A 12,284-nucleotide genomic window follows, 5' to 3' on the forward strand; every position below is an offset into this window, starting at 1 on the left:
AAAGATGCCAAGTCTGGCGCTACTGCAGCCATTCTGTGACCTGAGGACAATGATGCGCCACCGCACCTAAGCAGGGGAACGTGGCCGGGAGACACAGAGCCACCCCCGACATTCTCTGTATAACCCTGTGACTCAAATCCCCAGTGGGGCCTCCTCACTGCTAGTCATTGTACTAACTTCCTCACGCTCCCGGAGGACAGTCTCACACCTTCTCCTGTTTCCCTGGGCCCCTTGTCCGCCTCGCTTCTGCATCCCTGAGCACACAGAGCAGTTGGAAGAGAAGCTCCCGACCCAGGTGCTGCTGTGCCCTCCTGTTCCCGCCCGGAGCAGGCCCTTTGCTCCCCCCACCCTGCCCCGGGGACGGGCTCCGCGGTACTCCCTCCGTCTCCCCTCCCCCAACCTCATTTCCACATGGCTACCGATGTCCCAATTCTCCACTGAGTCGCAGGAAAATTCTGGAAACATGACTGCATATGGACCCCGGCTGTCTGCTTTCTCGCCTTCCGTGATGTCCTCGGCCCGCTCCTGGTCCCCCACACGGCCCTGAAGACCTGCGTCTGGCGGCTTCCACTGGCCGTGCCCCGTCCGCACCTGCTCGCCCTCTCCGCGGCCCCAGGAGCAGCCCCCCACCTCCGCTCTGTGGCCTCCTTCTCCGGCGGGAGCTCAGCGGTGTCCGGGAGGGCCCGGCGCCTCTCAGGGACGTTCAGTGATGCGGTTTCTGTGTGGCGTGCGGCCCTGGGTGGTGGGACGGGGGCAGGGGCACCTGGGCTGTGGGCTTGCTGCCTGCAGGGTTTGCGGAGCACAGGGACAGAGCTGCGCAGGACGTGGCACGGGGCAGAGACGGCGCGGGACCTGTCACCCGCACCGTGCTGGCAGGCACCATCCCTCTGCCACCTCCTCAGCCAGAATACTGTTGATCGTTCACACAGCTGAACATTTGGGCCATAATCGTGTAAGCTGCAAACGGCGCCAATGATCCTGTTTGCCCGGCACCGGGCCAGGGCACATTCTAGAATGACTGCGAAGCACCGTCTGCCAAGCCCGGGAACTGTCTGTGATTAACAGTCCGATTGCGACGCTGCGCGGGTGCCAGTGGGTTATGGGCACGTGTTCCCGAAACGCCCGGGCCAGCCTGCTTAGCGCTGGGAACCGGCAGGTCCGGGTGCACTGGGCTGCAAGCACCACCCAGCCTGGCCGGCGAGGCGCCCGGGGAGCCCACGGGCCGCGGCCCAGGAACGGGGGTGCTGTGCCGGGCACGCATCGGGCTGTCCCGGCGCCTGTGGGACCTGGCAGCGCCTGGCGGTCATCCCCGCAACCCAAGGCCCGTGGGATGTCTGCACATCTAACAACCGTCGGGAGGGCGCGCACCACGGAGGTGGGGGGCGGCCGGGAGGCCTGACTGTAGCGTGGGCCGTGGCAAGGCCACAGGTGAGGACACAGGCGAGGGGGGATAGGAAGCGGCCCCCGCTCTGCGCTGCGGGGACAGGGCGCCGGTCCTTTCCGGGGCTTGTCCTCTCTGCGCGGACGGGGCCGTCATGTGCGCGGGGCTCTGTCTTGACCCTTGTGGCCCCAGGTGTGCGAATGTGGCTGCGTCCGGCAGGGTCAGCGACCACACGTGGTGGGGGGGCTGCCAAGCGCCCTCCCCTGACCTGCGCGAGCCCAGACCCAAGGCCAGAAACAGAACCGCGGCCTCGCCGCCCTGTGGGGAGGGAGCCCTGTCTGAGCACTCGAGCTCGCGGGGTTTGGGGCCACTGCTCCCGGGCGGAGCCTCTCGATGATGAGCGTCGGGCGGTCAGCGCCCCACCGGCCCTCCTCCCCTGCCGCCCACGACCCCGCGTGGACCTCGCTTCCTGCTGGACCACGCGGGAAACGTGCACGTGCCTGCACGGTTGCCTGGGGCCTGTTTCCTCGTCTCTGACCCAGGCCGCGAGCGAGAAGGAAGGGTTTTCTTGATGAGCACTCACAGCTGGAGTTCCCGAGCAGCCGTGGACACTCGGCCCCCACAGCCAGCGAGGCACAGTGTCAAGGCCAGAGCCTTGGCCAGGGCGGGTGAGTGTGGCCTCCTGGCTCATCAAAGACGGGCCGAGTGGCGTTTCAGAGATCAAGAGACCATTGACCCCAGAGTGCGCTGTGTTGGGCTGTCCATCCCCTGGCCCTCCAGCTCCCCGGGCTTCTGCTCCTCAGCTGGCAAATGGGCTGATGCTTCCAGGCCCTTCCACTGGCCTTGAGAGCAGGAGGTGCGCCAGCCCGTGTGTAAGGACTCTGAAAGCTGATGGGGAGCATTGTTGCTTCGCAGGTGGCGGGTCCCCGATCCAGTGACGGAGAAGGTTAATGTCACTGCCACCTGCCCCCGGTGTCAGGAACGGCCCCAGTCCCTCGCCCGCGTCCCTGAGACCACAGCTCTAGGGGCCTGTGTGCGTGCGTGCGTGTGTTTAGGCAAATGTGGAAGAAGAGCTTCATAATAAGGCAAAAGCTGATTATATTCATTTAATCTTTGTTAAAAGCATCACAAATGATTTATTGATTTTTAAAAAGGAAAAATAAGAAAGAATTTTTCGCATCTTTGTTATGTGCATATACCAAGTATAGGTGCAGCCCAGTGGAATGAAGCGTTAGCTGCCCACGGCAGACCACACCGTATTCCCAGGCGCCTGTATACACCTGTCCAGCAAATGTGCAGAACCGCAAATGTATACCCAGATCATCCATAGACCTACATGTTGATCTATATGGTTATGGGGATGGACACGTATAAGGTTATGTCAGATGCCACCTGATTCCCGGGCTCTTGGGTCCACACACTCAAAATAATCTTAATAGAAATAATAAAATACAAGAAAAACACAGATAACTAAGGGAGAAAAAGAAAACAACAATAACCCTACCCAAACAGCAGAGAGAATGAAGTCGAGTGGTCAAAGAAGGTCAGAGGGTTGTCACCCGTAGGCACTGGTGAGCTGGGGGGAGGGTGGGGGACTGTGTCCAGGGGGACTCCATGCTGACCTTGACCTTGGACCTGGATGGTGCTGACAGGTGTCTGACCCTGTGTGTCTGATGCTCATGGGGCAGGCTGGGTGGGGGCAGACGGCAGGACACAGGGCTCCCTAACTTGTCTTTGGAGACTGCTAACGGGCTGGGGGAGGTGGTGGCAAAGGTCCGGAGAACCCCGGCCTCTTCCCACACCAACCACACCAGCAAACACGTCCCTGGGTCCTCGGGCCCCAGCCCTTCCCCGAGGAGGGTCTTGAGAACAACTTACAGGGTGACCTCTGGAGTGGGGCCCAGGAGCCCCAGCTGGTGAGCAGGTGGCCTCCTCCACCTGGCATGTGATGCACTGTGACCCCTTCCTCCCCCGGTCTCGGAGTCCCTGCTTGTAACACACAAAGACTGAAGGACTGCTGCATGTGGGGGGCTGTCGTGGGTGTGAGGGTGCGTCCCTGGGCCCCCCCTCCTGCAGGCCATGGTCCTCTTGTGGGGGACGTGGGATAATGCCCCGTGAGGCTGCATTCTGGACTCACCAGCAGCCAGGGAGCGCCTCGCCGGGGCTCTGGTGTCCCCATGTCCTAGGGAAAGGCCCTGGGCCACCGAGAGCCCTGCCTGGGAGGGGAGAGGAGGAGGGGTAGAGGGACAGGGGGAGGCAGAGGGGCGGAGGGAGGGAGGGAGGAGAATACTGACTTCCGGTTTCAAGGCAAAAGGTGAACATCTCTCCCCATATATTCACATGTGTAGACTGAGGCTAGCGTCCCTGATTCTAGGCATCTGTGAGTGAGCGGAATCGCTGCACGGGGCTGGGGGGGGGGGGGGGGGGGGGGAGGGGGCGGGTCCCGGGGGCCCCTCGGGGGGGGTGGGGGGGGGCAAGCTGGGAGAGCGCTGGGCCCTCTGGGCCCCAGGGATGGAGCGGAGCCAGGAGAGGCAGGGGAGCTGGGCCCTTGAGAAACGGTTCCCGAGAAGGGGGGCTCTGCGGATGGCCGCTGCCCGGCCATGAGACTGGGAAGGGGAGCAACCCCCCAAAACGCAAACAGCTGCCTAGAGAGGTGTTTACAACATCTGCAGTTTAAAAGGAGGGGGACAGAGGAAGGCGCAGAGGGCGGTGTTGGGAGGGCCTGGGGCGGAGGCTTTCTGGATTCTGGAGGGCGACAGAGGAAGGAGGCCATGCGGGTAGGAGCCGCCCTCCTGGGGGTGATGAGCAAGAAAGCAGGGCTCCGGCGCCCTCTGCGGGCGCCCTGTGCGGGGACAGGGCCCACGGTGCAGAGTGACGGGCAGCCAGGGCAGGCTGGCCTCCCTGTCTCCGGGGCGGCCGGGCCTCGTGCTGGGGCGACGGAGTGTCAGCAACAGGGGCAGCCACGCAGGGGGCCAGGGGCAGAGAAGTGCCCAGAGTCGGGGTGGGGGCGCCGTGGGCCTGGTGTCCAGGGGATCAGGGGCAGGGGGGGGCGGCGCAGTGTGCCCCCGTGCGTCTCGTGGGCTGGGCGGGCGTGAGCTGAAGACAGGGGACGTCTGTCACCGTGCGTGGGGACAGCTGGAGGAAGTGGCGCTTCCGCAGGTTTCTGAGGGGATGCGGGTCCCAGCACCGGTGCCCTCCGGGGTTGAGACTGCGCAGAGGAGAGTGTCCCGGGCGCGGGCGTCCGGGGACATCAGCTCACCAGGTAGCTGTGCATCTCTCGGGAGTTGATGCTCAGGACCACGCCGGAGTGATTCCCTGAGAAACAGACAGGCCCGCCCGTGAGCACAGGCCCCCCCCACCGCCGCCGCAGAGGGTGCCACGCAGCCAAAGTGTGGCCGCTTTCCGGGGTCCTTCTGCCGTACAGGTGGTGCCAGAGCGCGCCGCTGGGCAGTGGGGGTCTCCATCTCCTGGGTGCGTGACAGGGTGGGTTCTCCCGGTGCCGTCGCAAGCAGTGGACCCCGGCAGGTCTCGGGAGGGGAGGCCAAGGCTGACCTGCGGCGGGGTGGGCTGGGGCGGCGGCAGCAGGGGGCTGCAGGAGGGGCTGCCGGCCTCCTGGCAGTGGGCGCTGCAGGACATGGCGTGGGGAGGCCCGGAGAGGCGGGAGACAGAAGGGGCGCAGTGACATCAGAAACGCAGGCCTTAGCTGGGGGCGGGGGGTCCTGGGTGGGGGCTGCAGCGGCAGCCTGGGAGAGGGGAGGGGGCCGACCTGGAGCGCTGCCCGCGCGCTGCGTCCCGCCACCCCACAGGCTCGGGGAGAAGGCGGCACCTGCCGGGCGGAGCGTGCGGGGCTCATGAGCCCGACCTGCTGACTGAGACCCTTGTCAAGGCCCTTCACCTTGTGGCCTTGGTTTTGCCATCTGGAACGTGGGCATCACAGCACCGCCCTTCATGGACTGCATGGGGATTACATGGGAACATGCACCTGGCGCATACTAAGTGCTCGATTAAAATAACCTGTTATTATTATGCTCCTATTGTTCTTCAGGAGCTTGAGAGCAAACGGGTGCCACAGGCAGGAGAGCAGAGCTCGGGTCTTCCCGGGGACACCCACACCCTCCGTCCGAGGCTGGGAAGCCCCGGGTCCGCTCAGAGCCTCTGCGGCCGGTCATGGGGTTGAGACACCAGCTGCATGAAGGTGGGGACCGGGTGACGTGGGAGGCAGCGTGGAGCCCCAAGCACGAGAGAGATGGGTGGAGGGCCCATGGGGGTGCACAGGGATGGCACCCCGAGCCTAGGGGCTGCAGTGCTAGGGGAGGGCACAGGCTTTGGAGCAGCAGAGCTGGGCCTGAATCCCTCTCTCATCAGCCAAGTGACTTGGGCAGGCTGAGTGACCGCTCTGAACCTTAGCTTTCTCATCTGTCCAATGGCCGGGCTCACGGCAGCCGCTCAGCCCAGGCCCAGCATGGAGCCGGTGCTCAGGATGTCAGAGCTGCTGTGATGTCCCAGGAAGGGGCAGACACCGCTCCCGGGGAGCACCGAGGGGCTGGAGCAAGGGTGGGGGTCCTCTCCCCGGCCACCCCGGGGTGAATGACTTCTCTGAGCGTCACCTTCAACCACTGACAAAGTGCGGACTCTGATTTCCGCCTCTCCCAGCTCTGAGGGCATATGCCAGACACAGAGAGTGGGAGGTCACGGTGCCGACCGCGGGGCGCACGGTGCTGACCATGGGGCGCACAGTACTGACACCTTCATGGCACCTCCCAGGCCGCCGGGCTCTGGCTGCTGGCCTGGGAGAGGTGGGGACTGGCCGCCGAGAGACGGGGTACAGGCAGGACATGTCACGCTCCTCATACAGTGTGGCCCGGGCCCTCCCCACCGAGGGTGGAGACCGTGTCTCCCCTCCCCTGAAGATGGACAGACTCTGTGGTTGCCTCGACCGACAGAGCAAGGCACAAGTGACAGGGGTGACAGTCATGGAGGGCGACGCGGCTGCCACCGGCTGGCTGGGCTCTATAGGTGCTCTGAGGACGTGGCCACCACGCCGTGTGGGAGCCTGAGCCCCACGGAGAGGCCGCGGCAGGTGTTCACGGGGACAGCCCTGCGGAGAGCACAGCTGACCGCTAAGTCAATGGCCCAGGCCGAGCGCGGAGGCCCGGAGGTGACTCGGGCCACCGTCAGTGCCACCTCAGGAGAGACGTGGGGGAGAAGCGCCGGGCCGTGAGGGTGAGACCGCAGTAGCAGAGCACCGTGTCAGCCGCAAAGGGCGGTGCCTCAAGTCCCCAGACCCCCCTTTAAGCTCCGGTCGTGCCCTCGTCAGACGGAGGGGACAGCGCCACCGTCCACCTGGGCCTGGGTCCTGCGCCCTTAGCTCGCCAGAGGCGGCCAGACGGGGACCCGCAGGAGGGTGGGGAGGGGGGTTTTCAGGGCGGGCGTTACCTAGAGTCTGCGAGTCGAGATCATCATCTATAAACTCCTCACCCTGGATGACGCTCTGGACGCCCTGGCCGTGGCTCACGGGGCTCGTCATTTCCTGCTCCTTCTCATTGTGCATCTGGGCATACACGGTCCTCCCGGGGCGTTTCCTGCGGGGCGGAGGAGGGGCTCAGGGGGCTGTCCCACCAGGGCCGCCGGGCCCCGGACCACTCCTGTGCGTGGTGCAGACAACGCTCCTGGATCTCCTCTCCTGCCCCTTCTCTGCTCCAGACCACCTCCTCCAGGAAGCCCTCCCTCCTGTGAGCTCCCACAGCCCTGGATTTCCCTCGGCCCCAGTGCACGGGTGCGCCTTGTCTGGCTCCCCCGGGGACTGGCCTGAGGTCGTATTGCAGGGAGGGGGTGTTTTACTGTCTTTAGTCCCCCGTCATCCGGTTTGTGAGAGAGCAGTGTCCTGGGCGCTGACGGGGTGGGTGGGACATGCATTCCCATGGCACACGGGGTGCCCACCCGGCTCTGAGAGGGGCTTGCTGAGTCCCGTCCAGGTCCCGGGGCTGTGTGGTCCCGATTTCCTGTCCCTCTAGAGTCAGAGGGAGAGGAGGCCGCGGGCACAGCCCCCTGCGCCTGTGCTGGGACTGGGCTCGGGGTCCCCAGGCCAGGCTCCTCCGCGTCCGATGCCTAGTTAGTCTGAGACCCCGAAAGAGCCCACGGTCCCCGAGAAGGGGCGGCCTCCCTCCGACACTGCTCGCCAGGCCCGGCCAGTCCTGCAGGAGTGCAGGGTGCAGACCGCTGAGGGCGACGGAAGGGGGCACATGCTACCTCCGACTGGAACCCTTACAGGATGACTCGTTCCCCCCAGAACTCATTTCCCTCTGCTGTGGCTCCTGTACCCCGAAAAGGCCCTGACCCTGAGGGAGGATGAGAGGCTAGCCCCTGCCGGCTCCGGGGGACAGCACGAGCGAGAAGTCAGCCTTTGGTGGCTGTGAGCCTCGGAGCCCTTGGGGCTCTTTGTTACAGCAGCCGGGCCACGGCCAGAAACTGAGCCCGCTCCCTGGAGCCCCCACAGGCCACGTCCAACCCCAGGGCCTCGGGACCAGCGGGGCACCTGTCTGCTGTGCTCGCCTTCCCTATGGGATCAGTGCTCTGGGGGTGCACGCTCGCTCCCGGGCCCGGGCTCCACCGTTTCCATGGCGACCCGTCCCACCCAGGGAGCGCGACCACTTCACCAGCAACACTCGGCGTGCCGGGCGGCGGACCAGCACGTACCCCTCACCCCTGGCCGGGGCACCTTCTGGGCCCCCTCGGCGTCCTCCCTCCTCCCCTGCTCCTCCCTCTCCTCCTGTTCTTTGCCTCCTTCCCCCCCCCCCCGGCCTTAGTCCCCTTTTACAGGTGAGGAAGCTGAGGCCTGGGGAGGGGATGCCGTAGAGTGGTCAGCGGCAGGGCAGGAGTCTGGACGGGGCCTTGCGCTCAGGGTGAAGGGTGCCTCAGGGCAGAGACCCGGACGGGGCAGGTATGGCTGGAAGGCTCTCCCTTTGGCTGAATCTCTGCAAATACACAGGACGCCCGGCTCCCACACACACTTGCACAGTAGGGGGAGGCCTGGCCGGACACTGGCCTGTAACGCCCCGGGGAGAACCAGCGCGCCCATTCCACAGTGCAGGAAACCAAGGCTGTAACACAGGTCCCACCTGGCAAGGCCACACCCCCGTGGCCTCTGAGGGAACCTGAGTGTTGAAACAGGCTGGAGCAATAAGAAGGGAGTGGGGTGGGGAGCAGGGACGCCCCTTCACTGGGGGGGGGGCGGGGGGGCTGCCCTGCGTGTGGGGATCAGCCGGATACCCGTGCAGGTGGCGGGGCTGCGACCGGCACCACGCACATCCGGGGCAGGAGGAGACGGCAGAGCCTTGAGGCTGAGAGCAGACTCTTCAGATGGAGACCACGGGGACCCCTGCCTCAGTCAGAATCAAGTGGTCAGCAGCTCTCCACCTGGCCCATGCAAGGGTGATCCAGAGAGGCCAAGGAGGCAGAGGGGGCGTGCACCTGCCTCTCAAAGGGCCAGGGGCTATCTTTCATCCATCTGGAGACCTGGCCGCTCAGGGGGGTGCGGGAGGGGCCTGGCCAGCAAGGGAGCCCCTCTGCCCCAGCCCGGAGTGAGCTGCAGAGCGGGCACCTGCAGTTATAGTCCTGGGGCTCGGTCCCTACCGGCTTGAACCTGACGCTGTTTCGGGGTCGGGAGGGGCCCCGGCTTCAGCACCAGAAATCCTGGTCTCAGATGCCACTTCCTAGCTGTGACAAATCCCGCTTTCAGAGGGGCCGCCCTCCAAGGCGGGGTGGACCTGAGGGAGATAAGGCTGGGAATGCCGGCAGAGAGGAAGGTGGGGTTGGAAGATGCTCGGGGCTTCGTGAGCCGCTGTCTCCCACCCACCGTCCTGGGGCTGGGGCCATTCAGAACCCAGAGCGGCCTGCACGAGTGCCCATCCCCTGCAGCCGCTGCCCAAGGCCTGACCTCGTGCCCAGCCTGCCAGGTGGCCTTGCCTTTTGAACTTGTAGAGGATGAACGCGCCCACCGCGAAGAGTCCGATGACCAAGAGGACCGCCACTGCCCAGTAGCCACCAGTGCCTCCCAGCCTTTGCGAGTCTGCAAGCAAAGCAGCCGGTGGTTTGGGGGGGGCACCCGTCCCCTCCCCGGTCTCCCGGGACAGGAAGATGGTCTGGCAGGTTCTCCGGGTATGGCTGAGTGGTGTGGGCAAGTCTCAGGGAACCCCGAGCCCCTGGGCACCCTTGGACTCCCACTGTGTACCCGTGGGGCCCTGGGCCTTCCTCCTGGAAGCGGACAGAACCCCTCTGTGCACACTTCTGCCGGCGTGCGGCAAGCCTGCCACGTTTCTCGATGGGCACCATGTGTCTCCAGAGCAGAGGGAAGCTCCTCAGCTTCTGCAAACATGCTTGCCCAAAACAGGAAAGGTCACACTGCGACCGGTGGGGGCGGGGGGCCGAGGTCATCCGAGACCCTAAATGTCCATGTAAATGAAAGCCAGTGCTTGCTTGGTGCTGCATTTGCACAGAGAGCGAGGCCCTTGGACCTGACCCGGTTGTAAGCAGAGGCGACCACCCAGGCAGGAGGAGCCCTCTGCCCCCAGTCCCCGAAGTAACAGGGGCCGGGATGCACGTCCACCCCACCCTGCAGGGGCAAGCCTGGGCCAGGCCGGGGGAAGCGCCTGGCCCCTCACCTGTGTCCGTGTCCCTCATGGTCACCAGGACCCGGACCCCGCCCCGCAGAAGGAAGCTGATCTTCTGTGCCTTCAGCACCTGCTGGATGCCAGTGAGTCTCTGAAAGCAGGAGGGGGAGAGAGAAGAGGGTCTTCTGGAACCCACCGGAGGGAGTGGGGAACTGGGCAGATGGCCACGCTGACTCTCCAGAGCCAAGGGTTGGGGGGGCACTCAGCCTCCTTGGGTCTCAGTGTCCTCCTCTGTAACATGGAAATACTCACCCATCAGCCAGCTTTCACCAAGAGCCTACAATGGGGCACAAAGGTGACCCAGCCAGGGCCTAAGAGCTCTCATATTGGTCGGGACCAGAGTGTGGTGAGGCTGGGGAACCCAGAGGTGCTCCAGGAGGCCCCCAGGCCTGGCAGTGGTCAGGGAAGGCTTCTCAGAGGAGGAAGACCAAGAAGAGAACGAGATGGGGACGGGACAGGTGACCCAGGCAAGGAAGTGACCCCACACGTGAGGGAGAGCCGGCCCAGGAGGTGATGTGGAGGGGGCAGGGGTGGGAGATGTGGTTGGCTTGCCATCTCACGAGGGAGTCTTCCCCGTGCTCAGAAGGGAACCAACTGGCCCTTGTGGGTACTCAGAGGTCATTCCTCCAACAGGTGGGTGTAGAGGCATTGGGGAAGGGGGCCTCCCAAGGGATGGCAGTCCCCAGCACCCCCTCCCAGGTGCCTTGGGGGGCCAAACTCAGTCTCCATGCACAGCGTTTTAGCATCTGGTGTTCCCTGGGAAAGAGGAGTCCACATCGGGGACCGTGACCACTACAAGCCAAAACAGCCCCGGATTTGAAGGGTCCAGGAAGGCACATGGCTCGCACTGCCGGAGACCCCAGCACTTCTCTGTTTCGAGGGTCGATGTGAGGCTTCAAAGGAACACCTCGTGGGATGCCTCCAGCCCCGTGCCCAGCACCCAGCAAGGGCCAGGGGGCTACCGTGCCGTCTGTGGCCAGAACGAGTCCCTGTGATTTTTCACCGACCTCGGCCCGAGGCTTACTCTCAGCACTCAGGACAACGGGGGTGGGGGTGCCCCTCTGTCCCTCCTCCGCCTCCTTCCAAATCTCTCCTAAGCGCCCACACCTGACTACTGCAGAATTAGCTCATCTGCTCGCCAACTCGGCGGGGCAAGAGTGAGGGGGGCCCCCGAGCCCCGCCGTGCCTTCCCCAAGCTGTGCCAAGCCTCTACGGTCAGCTCCCCATCTGAGAAATGGGTACAGTCACTCTCCAGCCTCTGCCATCCCACCCCCAGAGACCCCCGCATCGGCAGGGCCTGGGGGCTTGGCAGGCCTGGGCGCCCCCAGGTGCAGATGCAGATGCCCCTTGGGAAATGCTAGGGGTCAGGCCCACACAGTTACGTGTCTACCAGGAGGCAGCCTGGGCATGGTGGGCCTGCAGCCAGAGCGACCGTGGGGCTCCGTGTCCCCTCTGTCCTTACTGATGCGCCCCCCACCGAGCCTCACTTCCCTCGCCTGTAGAAGAAGACGTGACCCCCTAGCCCCAGGGGTGCCGCGGGCCTTGCTGCCCCTGCTCAGTGCTGCTCCGTCTTCCAGATGGATGGCCTCCATGAGCATCTGTCTCACGACTAGTCTGGGGGTAGCTGAGCTTCTGACTCAACCTTTTTTTTTTTTTTTGAGATAACATGTACTTTCTTCAAGGGCACAATTCCACGGTTTTTGGTATATCTGCAGCTGTGCGACTATCGGCACGATCTGATTCCAGAACATTTTCATTCTTCCTTCCAGAAACCGGGTGCCCGCCCCTCCCCCCCCCCGCAACCCCCCCCGCCCTCTGCCTCCCTGCCCCCGCCCGTTGGGGAAAATTCCATCCACGCAGTTGTGCAGCGGGTGGCCTCCGGGACCGGCTTCCCTCCCTCGGCACCCTGTTCGCGGGGTTCGTCCAAATGGTAGCAGGTGCTAGAGCTCCCTTGTTTTTTACGGCTGAGTAAGGTTCCGTGGTGCGCGGGGACGCATCTTGTTCACCCACCCCCACGGAGGCACGGGTGGCCACTCTGGGCCGCTGTGACCCTCCGTGTGCGCGTGCGCGCGGACGAACAGCGGCGGTGCCCCGGGGCCACGCCCCGGGGGCGGAGCTGCCGCGCCCTCTGTTAGCTAGGCCTACCCTTTCGGGGAGCAGCCGGACGGCGGGGCTCCGGGGTTCGGCAGTGCAGGAGGGGTCCCGGTTCTGCACGCGACCCCGCTTGCTGTCTG

General features: G+C 64.8%; 1 protein-coding gene across 3 annotated transcripts in view; it reads right to left on the bottom strand.

Annotated features, from left to right (window-relative positions):
- Positions 1–3,846: 3,846 nt before the first annotated feature.
- Positions 3,847–12,284, bottom strand: part of SORCS2 (sortilin related VPS10 domain containing receptor 2) — a 433,845-nt gene continuing 425,407 nt past the window's right edge. For 2 of the 3 annotated variants that reach the window (XM_073891393.1, XM_073891394.1), the window contains exons 24-27: positions 10,042–10,141; positions 9,347–9,449; positions 6,818–6,963; positions 3,847–4,696 (exon numbers count right to left, since the gene is read on the bottom strand). In XM_073891393.1, coding sequence (XP_073747494.1) covers positions 4,632–4,696; positions 6,818–6,963; positions 9,347–9,449; positions 10,042–10,141 — 414 coding nt within the window. In that variant the 3' untranslated portion in view covers positions 3,847–4,631. The remainder of the gene's footprint in view (positions 4,697–6,817; positions 6,964–9,346; positions 9,450–10,041; positions 10,142–12,284) is intronic. The other variant, XM_025887404.2, reaches the window with a different exon arrangement.

This window comes from Callorhinus ursinus, unplaced genomic scaffold, assembly GCF_003265705.2.
Source record: "Callorhinus ursinus isolate GAN/ISIS: 27379988/994484 unplaced genomic scaffold, GSC_fseal_2.0 scaffold4, whole genome shotgun sequence".
NCBI lineage: Eukaryota > Metazoa > Chordata > Mammalia > Carnivora > Otariidae > Callorhinus > Callorhinus ursinus.